The sequence below is a fragment of the Temnothorax curvispinosus genome, unplaced genomic scaffold (genome assembly GCF_003070985.1).
Source record: "Temnothorax curvispinosus isolate PA1 unplaced genomic scaffold, ASM307098v1 QBEX01018008.1, whole genome shotgun sequence".
In the NCBI taxonomy this organism is placed as follows: domain Eukaryota; kingdom Metazoa; phylum Arthropoda; class Insecta; order Hymenoptera; family Formicidae; genus Temnothorax; species Temnothorax curvispinosus.
This window is the reverse complement of record NW_020227788.1, coordinates 154678-168270: the sequence shown is the minus strand read 5'-3', so window position 1 is coordinate 168270 and position 13593 is coordinate 154678. Positions and strand designations below refer to the sequence as shown.

The following is a 13593-nucleotide window of genomic DNA, read 5'->3' as shown; positions in this document are numbered from 1 at the left end:
CGCATTTTCGCTGCGCGTGATTCTCTTTTCCCCTCGATAGTGAAAAAAAAAATCACCAACGGTTACTAGAATCCGGAGCAGTCGTCACATGACGGCGACGGGTGTGCGTGATTTTCTCGTGAGCTTCTCGATGTGGAGATCGAAGATTCGTTAAGACAAGAAACGAAAGGACTACCGGGAGTATCGGGCTACTTGGCTTCTCCCCGGAGTTTCGACTGTGTTCGAAGACCGTGGGATTTTGCGTATATCGTATTGCGTGAACGGCGAGACTTACTATCGCGACGATGAGATACATATTGGGTAACACGTTCGCGATCACCGCTTCGGCAACGATCCTTATTTTAGGTATGCTTTACATGTATATATTATGATAAATTAATAAACGAAGAAATGTATCGTCGTTAGAGCCTTTCATGCGTTTGATCTTTTCCCAAATTATCTATGTATGATGTCATCGCGTTGCCAGCAATCTCGTGTCAAGCTTATCTATTTCTTTTCTTCTTTCTTTTCCTATTTCATATGCATATATTTAATATATTATATATTTTGTATGTTGCAGTTTTGTATTATGTATTTACTGGCAAGGGAGAGCAGGTTAGCATTGGATGGTATGTTCATACATTTGTCTTGTATCAGTGGTTTTTTATCTTATTGAATTCTCGGCGTAAAGATATCCTAATGTTTGTTTTCTAATTTAGGTTCTTGACGAATACTTCTCCATATATGTGGTGCACATTAGGTATAGGTCTGTCGGTAGCTCTGTCCGTAGTAGGCGCAGCATTGTAAGTTAGATATATTTATAGTTTCAAATGGGCTCAACTCGTGTTACGCCAAAATTTCTTAATTTATTTGTCTTTTTCAGAGGTATCCATACAACGGGAGTGTCTATTGTTGGTGGTGGCGTGAAAGCTCCTAGAATCAAGACAAAGAATTTGATTTCTGTGATATTCTGCGAGGCTGTAGCTATCTATGGCTTGATCACTGCCATTGTTCTATCTGGAATGCTCGAGAAATTTAATTATGCGACAGTTTTCGACAACGAAGAGATCAGAAATCAAAACTGGTTGTCCGGGTACTTGATGTTCGGTGCTGGTTTCGCCGTTGGCCTCGTCAATCTTTTCTGTGGCATAGCAGTCGGCATCGTTGGCTCCGGCGCTGCTCTCGCCGACGCGGCTAACTCTGCCCTTTTCGTAAAGATTCTTATAGTCGAGATCTTTGGTTCAGCTATAGGCCTCTTTGGTTTAATCGTTGGTATTTATATGGTAAGTTAAGACGTGTCATGAAAGTAATATGCAATGAGAAATGGTCAAAATAATATGTGACTAAACGTGTCTATAGCGAATATATATACTTATGTTTACAAATTTTCTTTTCAGACATCCAAAGTGAAGATGGGCGATAAGCTATCATAAATTACCAGAGAATATGCTATGGAGTGTTATCGGGATCACAATGTTCCATTCCACATTTAGTCACCAGTAAAGAAGATTCTAGAGGGATGACTGCATATCTATGAAATCATTGTGAAAGAAAGAGAAGAATTTTCCAAATACCAATGTGTGAATTTGGTATATTATTGCATGTCTGTAATTATACTCGTGCGATTCTAGATGACTTAACATCCATTCTGTATCTGTGAATATCGCCAGTTATATCGTTTTGGACACACCATTCTACTTTTTTCGAAGCATAATGGCGAAGATTATATGTAAAAGTTGCAATAGGCCATAGTTTTTATCAATATTAGAAAGCAACGTAATTTTTGTTTCATATTTTGAGTGCGTTATAGCGCTCGCTTTTGCATAAATTAATGTACATATTTCCTTGTTGATGTAAGTAAAGTCAATACATAATATAATTTATCCTTTATATTCTAATCATGTATCTAATCATTAGCTATTTGATGGGAAAGTAGTTGTTTATAAAAATTAGAACGCATTATCAATCTCTTAAAAAGTATTAAAAATATTTATTTAACAATTGTATAAAAGTTTCTGATTATCAGAGGTAATAGTCATCATCGTTATTGCTTTCCCCGTTTAAGACTCCAAAAAAGGAGACTTGTGCCTACCTCTGATATGAATAACATTATAAACATTCTTGTAAATGTACAATATTATATAATAATAACTGTCAATGATCTCGGAAAAATTACATTCAAATAAAGATGTAACTAAATATATCTGGCAAGTTACATAACCATAATTCTTGTATTATGTATGTAACACATCGTGAATGCTCTTGAACGCATGTGCTAGCGCTTGTACATATTGACTGGCGTTACGACTGCCTTCGTAGCTCGTCACGACTGAACCCAAACGTTTGTCCTGGATCATATATCTAAACAATACATTAACTCTGTTTTAAAAAGTAATATAATCTAAAGGATATAACAAGGTGCTAATAATTGTATCATATCCAATGTGATGACAACTTAACATAAATGTCTTACCCGATTCCATAGCCATCGGGTACCACTGGTCCAAATCCGCCAACCATTACATCTGGACTTGATAAAGTAGATGTAGACAGTATATTATAATTTAGAGCATTGTAAGCTGGGTCTTGAAAAATGGCTGGCTTAACGGAACCCGATTCCTCTGAAATTCTTCTCAAAACGAATAGATGCCTATCGAATCCCTGGCCTGTAAAGTATCAAATCGAATTTATACACATTCTTTTAAATCCGTTTACTTGAAAGCTGCTTGAATAATCAAATCTAATTACCCATCACGGCCTCTTTCGTAAGCACGTTGTGAGCTTTGCTACAATCAAGTATCATCTTTTTTAGCTGTGATTTAGAAAGCTCGACTTGCTTCTGAGTCATAGCGACGCAGATAGCTTTAGTCTCTAGCGTACAAGGTCTGATAGTTTCTGTTCTGCCGTGTTTATATGCAGCTGTGCTGCAAGATTCATAAGTTGGTACCGATTTGCCTTCTAGGGTATACAATGCCAATTGGAATGCCAGCTGCATCACGGCATCCGGACTTACCCCGAGCTTCTTACACTGTTCCTTACCAAACTCTTCGTAAATCATAAAATCAACGCACAGCCGATTTACCCACTCTCGATAATCTATCTTTTGTTGATCGATGATACTCTCGCTCTTCGCGTCTATAGAGAATTGTAGTCTCTCTACGTTTACGCTTTCTTTAGAAAGTTCATCTACTTCATTAGGATGAAATCTAGGTTTCTTCGATATATCGGCTTTCACATCCTAGAATGACAAAGATTTTTTTACATTTTGCAATTCTCAAATTTTTACAGTCAATTGCATTAAACGATGCCTAATATGCCGAAACGGTATATCGCTCACTTGGAAATATCTGAGTACTGCAACACCATCGCCCCATGAGTGCTCAAAATTGAGTCCACCATAACCATCCTTAGAAACAATGAGAGAAAACGACTTGTCAAACCACCGATTGGTGCCGTCTGTATGTAAATACGTTCTAATTAACTTGTTGTAGTCGGTACCGATAATTTCATCATCTAAGATCATTACGAATACAGCCGAATCGATTTTCTGAAGAATTTCCCGATTCCCTGTTTCGACTAAATGTGAGCGTGCTCGTGCCCACTGGTCCCTTTCTGACGACGTAAGAATGCCCACGGGATATCTATTTGCTGGCCTATCGTCTTCCAAAATGGCTTTTAAGCACGCAGCTATCTCTTTAGGGCTACGAATGGAGTCATTTGCATCCAAAACGTTGAACGCATAAAAATGACCTTTCCTCAGTACGACCAGGTGTTTGGCTGAGGAATCATGAAAGATTCTATCTTTTCCTAACTCCGGTATTCTAGTCGTATTGAACAGATTCTTGTATTGAGACATATCTAAAGGAAAAGCCTGTAATAAAAAGTTTTCGTGTTAAACAAATTTCTATCAATTTATCTTAGAATGTTTCGCACAAAACGTCTAATTTATTCATACCTTAAATAGATAAGCGCCATACCAGCTAAAGCGAGATGGGATCAGTCTTGTGACGTTGCGAAATAACTCGGTATCTGACTTCTCAGGTTTCATATGAAACACCTCTGGTTCTAGAACATTATTCTTGAGCGATTTTAAGAATCTCATCGATGATACGACAAGATTTGTCGCCTTCACCAATTGCGCATCATACTTTGGATCGGATTCTGGCACGAAGACTAAGAAAGGATTATAATTGATCGGCAATGGTTTGCGATCTTGCAAATACATGTCGAACCACGGTTCGCTGATGTAACTGGTGTGTGAATTCTCAGCATTTTTTTGGAGTAACAGCTTTTGCAAGCTTTGTCCCTCGCTAGTGAGGAATTTCGAGACACAAGACGATGTGTTCTGCAACTCCTCATTGTTCAATAGAGGTTTCTGCGCATTCAAATACCTTCTACACGAGTCTTCGAGCTTCGGTATCGGTAAACGAGGCAAGGACGCTTGAAAATGCAACGTTGGCACTTTGCTAATCTGTATATATTGATATTCGGTGCTGTCGTACAAAGCTGCGGTACTCCTGTGAAACAAAAACACATAATTAGTATCTGTTTCTTTAATTAAACGGTCACACATTAAAACTTCAACGCCATTATTTCACAAAATCACCATTATTCAAATTATGATGCTAATTTTATAGTAGCTAATTGCACAGTGACAATTTAAGTCTTCAAAGTATAAAAATAAAAAACCTATGTCTCTATTACTAGAAATTATGTAAAACAAAACACTACTACCTAGCTAATTGCTGTGATAGTGCCACCCCTCCACGGCTTACCTGTAATATATGTAACAGAAACGGGAAATAAACGGAAAATGATTTTAAAAATTAAAATATGTAAAAATATATACTGCATATGACCGTGTGTCAAACAAGTAATTTACCATAAATTTTCGGAATCCGCTTTTCGTTAGGATAAACATCTCGTAATCCAATACCGCTTTTACCTCTAACTTAATTACTCTTGAAAATCCAACAAAAAAAAATATATAAAAATAATATAATTCACGTCAGGTCAATGTACACATGCACAGTGGTTCCAGATAACATGCAATGACAACTGACAACTGACAACCCTTTCCACTGTACGTCACTACACACTACATCACTGGACTGCGCATTGAATGGACGTATTACCATGAAGAACCAATTAAAATCAGGAGCTCCAAGCTCCAACTCTCGTGGAGGAGATAGTCCAAAAAACATCTACCAGCTGGCACCACTATTCACAAGTGCAGATCATAGGCAACACCCGGACGGCGGAGAGGTTAAGTTAGGTTAGACGCCGCAGTAATGTCTATCCGCTTGTATTTTCGTTTTTATAATTCGACGTCGTAAGTGGAGAGAAAGTAAGTATTGTAAACGAAAAGTTCTGGTCGTCACTAATATCGGTCGTCATCGCACTTATTTAACTCCCTCATCAACTTTCAGTCGCAAGAATCAAGTTTAAATAACAGAAGTTAAAAAGTGTGTTTGTGCAACTCTTGTGCAACATCGCGTAATAATGGAGGAGGTTACGAAGCTGGAGCACCTGTCTCTGGTGTCGAAAATCTGCACGGAATTGGAGAACCATCTGGGATTGAACGACAAGGACCTGGCCGAGTTTATTATACATCTGGCGGAGAAGAACAGCACGTTTGCACCGTTCAAGAAGGTGCTGATTGAGAACGGGGCCGAGTTCTCGGACTCCTTCATAGCTAATCTCCTCAGAATAATACAGCACATGAAGCCTGCAAAAACGTCCACCGAGAAGCCGTCCAAGTCTACGAGCAAGCAGGACGAATTGGCGCAAAAGTTTCCAGCGCTGGCGTTACCGAACGAGGATGCACGTTCCGAGGCCAATACCGCCAAGGACGAGGATATCGTTAACGACGTTATGGCCTCCCTGGAGGCGTTCGCACCATCTAATAAGAAACAGTCCGCGAATACCGAGGTAAGCAACGGTAAAATTGACAGTGTTGAGAAAAAGAGCAAGCGAGGAAGGAAAAGCAGAAGCAGGTCGAGGGAGAGGAGACGACATAGATCCAGATCGCCGAGAGATCGAAGAGAGAGACGACACAGATCTAGGACGCGTTCCAGATCGCGGACGCGTCACAGATCACACGACAGAACGCGCAGGAGACGTTCCAGGTCTCGGGAACGCAAGAGATCGCCATCTCGCGATCGCAAAGACGCGAGACACTCGAGGAGACGCGACGCCGACAGATCCAGATCCAGATCCGCCGAAGAGACGCTCTCCGCGGAGCCGGAGGTGGGTAAGATTTACGCCGGTAAGGTCGCGAACATCGTGCCGTTTGGTTGTTTCGTCCAGCTGGAAGGTTTAAGACGCCGCTGGGAGGGTCTAGTTCACATATCTCAATTGAGGCGAGAAGGTCGAGTGGCGAACGCGAGCGACGTGGTCTCAAGAGGACAGAAGGTTCTCGTGAAGGTTCTTAGCGTCGGTGGACAGAAAGTATCTCTGAGCATGAAGGATGTCGATCAGGAAACCGGGAGGGATTTAAATCCCGTGGTGTCGATCGCGAAAGCGGACGAGGACGAGAAACACTTGCGCAATCCGGACAGGCCCACTTCCCTGCTGGAGCTTCAAGGTAACTACGACGAGGATGAGACATATTCGAGGAAGCGCGTGCAACGCATGTCGTCGCCGGAGAAGTGGGAGATCAAGCAGATGCTGGCCGCGTCGTGCATTGATAGAAGCGAGTTGCCGGAATTCGACACGGAGACCGGGATCCTGCCGCGGGAGGACGACGAGGAGGAGGACGTGGAGATCGAGCTCGTCGAGGAGGAGCCGCCGTTTCTGCACGGTCACGGCAGAGCGCTGGGCGATCTCAGCCCCGTGCGGATAGTGAAGAACCCGGACGGTTCGCTGGCGCAGGCGGCGATGATGCAGAGCGCACTGGCGAAGGAGCGCAGGGAGCAGAAGATGTTGCAGCGCGAGCAGGAGATGGACTCGGTGCCCACCGGCCTGAATAAAAATTGGATAGACCCGTTACCGGAAGCGGAGAGTCGCACACTGGCGGCAAACATGCGTGGCATCGGTCTGCAAACGCAGGATTTGCCGGAGTGGAAGAAGCACGTGATAGGTGGGAAGAAGTCATCGTTCGGCAAGAAGACCAACCTGACGCTGTTGGAGCAGCGTCAGAGCTTGCCAATCTACAAGCTGCGCGACGATCTGGTGAAAGCCGTGACGGATAATCAGATCTTGATCGTGATCGGGGAGACCGGCTCGGGAAAGACGACGCAGATCACGCAGTATCTAGCGGAGGCCGGTTTCACCGCGCGCGGCAAGATCGGCTGCACGCAGCCGCGACGTGTCGCTACTATGAGCGTCGCCAAGAGAGTGGCGGAGGAGTTTGGTTGCTGTCTAGGTCAGGAGGTGGGCTACACCATCCGTTTCGAGGATTGCACCGGCCCGGAGACCAGCATAAAGTACATGACGGACGGTATGTTGCTGCGCGAATGCCTGATGGACCTCGATCTGAAAACATACTCGGTAATCATGCTGGACGAGGCGCACGAGCGCACGATACACACGGACGTGCTGTTCGGCCTGCTGAAGCAGGCGGTCGGTCGTAGGCCCGATCTCAAGTTGATCGTCACCAGCGCTACCCTGGACGCGGTTAAGTTCTCGCAGTACTTCTTCGAGGCGCCGATCTTCACCATACCCGGGCGCACGTTCGAAGTCGAGGTGATGTACACGAAGGAGCCGGAGACCGATTACCTGGACGCCGCGCTGATCACCGTCATGCAGATCCACCTGCGCGAACCACCAGGCGATATCCTGCTCTTCCTCACTGGTCAGGAGGAGATCGACACCGCTTGTGAGATCCTTTACGAGCGAATGAAGTCACTGGGCCCGGATGTACCGGAACTGATTATCCTTCCGGTCTACTCGGCCTTGCCCTCGGAGATGCAGACTAGAATATTTGAGCCGGCGCCACCCGGCTCGCGCAAGGTCGTCATCGCCACGAACATCGCCGAGACCAGCCTGACGATCGACGGTATCTACTACGTCGTCGATCCGGGTTTTGTCAAGCAGAAGGTCTACAATTCCAAGACCGGCATGGACAGTCTTATAGTGACGCCGATCAGCCAAGCGGCGGCGAAACAGAGGAGCGGACGAGCCGGCAGAACCGGGCCTGGAAAGTGTTATCGACTCTACACCGAGCGGGCCTACAGAGACGAGATGCTGCCCACGCCGGTCCCGGAGATACAACGTACGAATCTGGCCACCACCGTGCTGCAACTGAAGACTATGGGCATCAACGATCTTCTGCATTTCGATTTTATGGATGCGCCGCCAGTGGAATCGCTGATCATGGCGTTGGAGTCGTTGCACAGCTTGAGCGCTCTCGACAACGAGGGTCTGCTGACGCGTCTGGGCCGGCGAATGGCGGAATTTCCGTTGGAGCCAAATCTATCCAAGATGCTGATCATGAGCGTGCACCTTCAGTGCTCCGATGAGATTTTGACTATCGTCAGCATGCTGTCCGTGCAGAATGTTTTCTATCGGCCGAAGGACAAGCAGGCCTTGGCCGATCAAAAAAAGGCGAAATTTAATCAAGCCGAGGGTGATCACCTGACCTTATTGGCGGTCTATAATTCCTGGAAGAACAACAAGCTGAGTAACGCTTGGTGCTACGAGAACTTTGTGCAGATAAGGACACTGAAGCGTGCTCAAGATGTGCGTAAGCAACTGCTGGGCATAATGGACAGGCATAAATTGGACGTGGTATCGGCCGGCAAGAACACAGTGCGCATACAGAAGGCGGTGTGCTCGGGATTCTTCAGAAACGCCGCGAAGAAAGACCCGCAGGAGGGATACAGGACGCTGGTCGACAGCCAAGTGGTGTACATTCATCCGAGTAGCGCGTTGTTCAATCGCCAACCGGAATGGGTCATCTATCACGAATTGGTGCAGACTACCAAGGAGTATATGAGAGAGGTGACGACAATCGATCCGAAGTGGCTGGTGGAGTTCGCACCCGCGTTCTTCAAGTTCAGCGATCCGACCAAACTCAGCAAGTTCAAAAAGAATCAAAGACTGGAGCCGCTCTACAACAAGTACGAGGAGCCGAACGCGTGGAGAATATCGCGGGTTCGCAGGCGACGTAATTAAGGAATACGCTTATGATCTATGTAAATATCGTCCCGGTATAGTAATTCAATGTGCGTATTTTTCTGAAATCCTTAATAACATAGAACAGACAATTTTAACCCTTAAAATAGTATTTTCATCATTTTTATGCAGCGACAACTTGCACCTATAAATGACAGGACTTTGTGGGACAAAGAACACTTTTATTTTGCAAATGTAAAATGTAGAATTCTTAATTCAAGTAAAAAAAAATACTTTATTAGGAAGCAAGGAATGAAGACAGTTTATGATATCGCGAAGATATTGAATTGATTTTATTATGGTGTAACGATGAAACTAGAGAAATGTAATGCGATCATTGAATTATGTACAAGAATGCAGTTATAAAGAGGATTATTTACAGGTCTTTATGGTGTACATACTTGTAAACATTGTAAATATATAATCATATTCGTTCACGTCACATTGGATTTTCGATACTCTTTTCAACGTTTATCAAAAATCTACTTCGATAAGGTATGATACATTAAGTAATCAGTCTTTTTAGAGAAGAGGGCATTAGTTTAAGATTATGCGCTTTTCAGTCTTCCCCCTCTTGATTAATTATTAAATTTATTAAATAAATACATTTTCAATAACATTTAATAAGATGACATAGGAAAGATTTTCTTATTTAACTTATTCTTTCCTTCTCTTAGATTTATCTCTGACTTATAATAACCGAGTTTGTCCACGGACGCATATTCGTATTACATGTAACGGTTGACACAACATTTGTATAAAAGAATTTATAAGACATTTATAATCTTTCAAAAGAGACGCATTGATATTTTGTGTAACCAGGAAATATCACTTTTGAAGTTCGCTTCCGCACTTATGATATTATTCAGTAATACTATTTCTTGGCTCGATGGTACAAAATACATTTTCGGGAAAACAGGATTTTATACAAATTGAACTATTGAGATTGTTGCTTTTTTTTCACTATTTCCACCAATTGTTTATAGCGCACCTGGCATTCTTCCTGTAAACAATATAATTTTGAAATTGTAATGATGGATAAATATTGGATTTACAAATTTCTACATAGTCCGCAAGGAGAGAAATAAATAATGTACCTTTGTCTTTCCCTCGACGCAATTTGCAATTTTTTCCCATCTATCTACAGATGCACCTTTGGGATATTTCGTCAGGGCCGCTTCCAGTGCTCTTTGCTGTTCCTGACTCCACTCAGCAGTGCTGACTGTATTTTCACTACGAGTCTTAACCTTCTTCGGTTTTTCTTCCGCGGAAGCTTCTTCCACTGATTCAGCAGGCTTCAAACCTTCCTCTTTCACCTAACGTAAAGTATACGCGGCTCAACTTTTACTGTAGGATTTATTTAAGAAACAAAATTGATGTAACAGTAATAACCTTCTTAGCCATGTGCGTAACTTCCGCGACGGTACGATTCATAACGTTTGCGATTTTCTCCCACCGTTCTGGAGTTCCACCGGGATACTTCTTCACATATTTTATCAGTTCTAATATATCGTTATCAGTCCATAAGCCACCAGCCACCGTTGGCTTCTCATAGATGTGATTCGTATAATCGCACTCCTCTTTTTTAACGGTTTCCTTAGAATTATTACCGCTTCTTTCTTGCGGAGTAAAGCCAGGCCTGCGTTTCCTAACGCCGCGCGACGTTACTTCCGGTTCAGGCTGTTCGTTTTCTTGCGCTCTGGAATGGATATTCAAGTTTCTTACGTTCAAGTTGTTTATGATGTATGTAAATTATATAGCAAAAAACAGCTGTATACTTACAACGCCTCCTCTTCCTCTTGCTTTTTCTTCTCTTTCCTTTCTTTTAGGAGTTGAATGACGAGACAAATAGTGGAAGGTATAGCTATCACGGAACCTATTATCCACTTTGGTAACTGAATTGGAAGAGTGTCCCATATAGTTGGAGTAGGAATCTTTTCTAAAAAGTCGGCTAAGTCTGGAATATCTATTTTACTCTTTCTATTCTTCTTTTGCATCTTTTGAAGTTTACTACCTAAAACTTGTTCCTGTAATCATAATATAATATGCTAATTTTTTCATTTCACAAAAAAAAAAGACATTTCTCTTGATTGCAAAGGATGTGTTACTCACGCAAGTATATCGTTTTTCAATATACACCGCCCAAGCTACGAAGTATTGCCCTATCGTGATGACTATGAACAAGAAAGCAATCAACTCCAATAATCCCATTTTTCGGGCATGACGATAGTAATATACCGCCGACCGCCAATTCGGCAGCCCGTTAACGAGCACGTTATCATACTTTTGCCGTTTCCCGGGATCTTTCAAAATGTCATAAACAGCGACTAACTGAAAGGGAAAATTTCAAGTTGTCAAGATATTAAAATTCGAGAACTTTGAGCATCTCCCGCCTTTCCACTTCCAAAGTACCGTTCTAAATTGCAGTTCCGCATCCTCCGCCGAGTTCTTGTCCGGATGCAATTGCAACGACAGACGCCTGAAAGCCTTCTTGATTTCCGAGGCGTTCGCGGACTGGAAAGAAACAATTTGAGTCAATCAATCGTAATCGAGGTCGCATCTTCGCGTAGTTACATTTTGATATATCTGCACAGTGGAGTACCTGCGTGACACCCAGCACATCGTAAAAATTTTGATTGACCTCCTCGACCACGTCGAACACCTCCAGGTCGTCGTTGTCCCACGCGTAGGAGGACCTGAACACGTCCAGGAAGCAGAGAACCCCGAAAACGACCGACGGTAGATTCATCTTCGTCCACCGCATGCGGACATAGTTGACAATAATACGCGCGCGTATTTCCTTACTGTGCACCGTGCGAAACGAAAATATATCCACGTTCTAGGACATAGTGTCGCTCCTTCACCCTGATCGCCTAAGCGCGCTCCAGGCCCAGGAGTCAGGTTAGAAATCCTCTTTTTGCCGCAGGTGCCACATTGCCGCTCATGTCACACGTATACACCGAGATCGCTCGCGATTATTCGGAATCACGACGCGGTCGATAGTGTCGATACGCGCGGTATCGCGAGAATCGACTCGGCGCGACGAGCACCCGCTAATTCGAAAACAAAACTTGACTACTGCCGGTAAAAGAAGTAAAATTGTTGTTAATCTTTTGATCTACTTTTCGTTTTCTTTCTTCTTCTTGTTCTTATTCTTGTTCTGCCTCTATTCAACATGACCTAGCTCTCGTAATCGTTCTGAAATTTTGTTCTTTCTCTTTTTTTCTTTTGTTTTTTTTAGGGGGAAGACTAACATAAACATCTTATGCGGCATAATAATTATATAATTATTAATAAATCAATAACGGTATTTCTTTAGGGGAAGCTTATTTTTAAAATATATACTCAAGGCTTCTTGCGATTGACCAGTGAACTATATATATATAACGAAATAATGAAAAAAATGAGTATTATTGTCAAAAGTCAGAAATTACACTTTGGACATGTCGCGGAATTCCAGCGCCGGCGCGCGAACGGGACCCGCGATTGAAGAGGAGGTAGGGGTAGGACGTGAGTGCTCCAATTACGAGGGTGATTCACACGTGACGCACGAATATCGCGAGCAGTGGTTGTCACGATTGTTGGTGGTTGACGGTGGTTATCAATGGAAGGGACCGTTATTTGAAATGGATCTCGAGATCGACGGCAAAATACGTGTTTTTAATGAGAGATGCAACGATAGTCGAGATACGAGAGGTACTGGTCGCGCGAGAGTCAAGTACGAGCCGTTGGAACGCGTCGCCTTTACGCGCTGTTATTCCGCTGGTCCCGAGAATTCGCACGATATATGAGAGACCATAACCTATGAGGCCACTTGTGCGCACTCACGCAGACATCTCCGGCTGGATAGTGGCGAAGATATCGCTCGTTCAAAATGTTGGAGGGACTCGTCGCTTGGGTGCTGAACAATTATCTCGGCAAATATGTGGAGAATCTGAACACAGATCAGCTGAGCATCGCCTTGTTGTCGGGTGAGGTTATGTCGCGCTGCGCATTTATTTAATGTTTATATATTTTGTAACGTTTGCTCTGGTGCCATGCAGGGTAACGCACATTTCAAGAATGATTTGTTAATATATTTTTGACTTGCCACGCGCTACATCTATATTATAAATTTAGGATGAATACATTTATGTTGTGCAATGTTGTGATCTTTTTGGTGATCTTCTATCATCTCTTTAGAAATATTATTTTTATGCGAGGACCAATTAACTTCATAGCTGCTACGGTATTTAATAGTACTTATAACGTTTTACCGCTTTTGTTTTCTTAACGGTTGCCTATTTTAGGGGAAGTTGAACTGGAAAACTTGCCCCTGAAACGCGAGGCTCTGCGTCATATTGGACTACCCATAGAAGTCAAGGCTGGGTTTATCGGTAAAATCAGATTGCAAGTACCAGTCAGGCAGATAAGGACCGCGTCATGGGTGATAGGTATAGAGCAGCTCTATTTAGTGGCGGGACCAATTAATCTGGACGAGGTAAAATGATTTTCTGT

General features: G+C 43.2%; 5 protein-coding genes across 6 annotated transcripts in view; 3 read left to right on the top strand and 2 right to left on the bottom strand.

Annotated features, from left to right (window-relative positions):
- The first annotated feature begins 66 nt into the window (after window positions 1-66).
- LOC112468063 (V-type proton ATPase 21 kDa proteolipid subunit-like) lies at window positions 67-2180 on the top strand. Its single transcript, XM_025037091.1, has 5 exons — window positions 67-345; window positions 560-608; window positions 699-782; window positions 863-1262; window positions 1377-2180. The coding sequence occupies exons 1-5, from the start codon at window positions 285-287 to the stop codon at window positions 1410-1412; spliced, it is 630 nt and encodes a 209-aa protein (XP_024892859.1). The 5' UTR covers window positions 67-284; the 3' UTR covers window positions 1413-2180.
- On the bottom strand, window positions 1946-5020 carry LOC112468061 (carnitine O-palmitoyltransferase 2, mitochondrial). The gene is made up of 7 exons (XM_025037089.1): window positions 4862-5020; window positions 4714-4754; window positions 3935-4496; window positions 3317-3850; window positions 2728-3217; window positions 2453-2645; window positions 1946-2340 (listed from the first exon to the last, which is right to left on the bottom strand). Exons 1-7 carry the CDS (start codon window positions 4898-4900, stop codon window positions 2214-2216), a joined length of 1986 nt encoding a protein of 661 aa, XP_024892857.1. The 5' UTR covers window positions 4901-5020; the 3' UTR covers window positions 1946-2213.
- A 134-nt stretch (window positions 5021-5154) lies between these two features.
- On the top strand, window positions 5155-9538 carry LOC112468060 (ATP-dependent RNA helicase DHX8). The gene is made up of 2 exons (XM_025037088.1): window positions 5155-5326; window positions 5409-9538. Exon 2 carries the CDS (start codon window positions 5482-5484, stop codon window positions 9094-9096), a length of 3615 nt encoding a protein of 1204 aa, XP_024892856.1. The 5' UTR covers window positions 5155-5326; window positions 5409-5481; the 3' UTR covers window positions 9097-9538.
- Window positions 9368-11860, bottom strand: LOC112468062 (dnaJ homolog subfamily C member 1-like). Its single transcript, XM_025037090.1, has 7 exons — window positions 11699-11860; window positions 11509-11610; window positions 11209-11427; window positions 10879-11123; window positions 10489-10795; window positions 10194-10412; window positions 9368-10099 (listed from the first exon to the last, which is right to left on the bottom strand). The coding sequence occupies exons 1-7, from the start codon at window positions 11858-11860 to the stop codon at window positions 10034-10036; spliced, it is 1320 nt and encodes a 439-aa protein (XP_024892858.1). The 3' UTR covers window positions 9368-10033.
- Window positions 11861-12684: 824 nt separating this feature from the next.
- The window catches only part of LOC112468036 (vacuolar protein sorting-associated protein 13D), a 16831-nt gene continuing 15922 nt past the window's right edge, over window positions 12685-13593 (top strand). For both annotated transcript variants that reach the window (XM_025037044.1, XM_025037043.1), the window contains exons 1-2: window positions 12685-13067; window positions 13386-13576. In XM_025037044.1, coding sequence (XP_024892812.1) covers window positions 12971-13067; window positions 13386-13576 — 288 coding nt within the window. In that variant the 5' untranslated portion in view covers window positions 12685-12970. The remainder of the gene's footprint in view (window positions 13068-13385; window positions 13577-13593) is intronic.

Bases quoted from the DNA above. Each gene is read 5' to 3' on its own strand.
- LOC112468063 (XM_025037091.1), top strand. From the start codon at position 285: ATGAGATACATATTGGGTAACACGTTCGCGATCACCGCTTCGGCAACG. The intron at 346-559 runs GTATGCTTTACA...TGTATGTTGCAG, and splicing joins GGCAACGATCCTTATTTTAG to TTTTGTATTATGTATTTACT. The intron at 1,263-1,376 runs GTAAGTTAAGAC...TTTTCTTTTCAG, and splicing joins TAATCGTTGGTATTTATATG to ACATCCAAAGTGAAGATGGG.
- LOC112468061 (XM_025037089.1), bottom strand. From the start codon at position 4,900: ATGTTTATCCTAACGAAAAGCGGATTCCGAAAATTTATG. The intron at 4,755-4,861 runs GTAAATTACTTG...CATATATTACAG, and splicing joins GCGGATTCCGAAAATTTATG to GTAAGCCGTGGAGGGGTGGC. The intron at 3,851-3,934 runs GTATGAATAAAT...TTTTTATTACAG, and splicing joins ATGGCGCTTATCTATTTAAG to GCTTTTCCTTTAGATATGTC.
- LOC112468060 (XM_025037088.1), top strand. From the start codon at position 5,482: ATGGAGGAGGTTACGAAGCTGGAGCACCTGTCTCTGGTGTCGAAAATC.
- LOC112468062 (XM_025037090.1), bottom strand. From the start codon at position 11,860: ATGCGGTGGACGAAGATGAATCTACCGTCGGTCGTTTTCGGGGTTCTC. The intron at 11,428-11,508 runs GTACTTTGGAAG...TTTCCCTTTCAG, and splicing joins CGGAACTGCAATTTAGAACG to TTAGTCGCTGTTTATGACAT. The intron at 10,100-10,193 runs GTACATTATTTA...TATTGTTTACAG, and splicing joins GCGTCGAGGGAAAGACAAAG to GAAGAATGCCAGGTGCGCTA.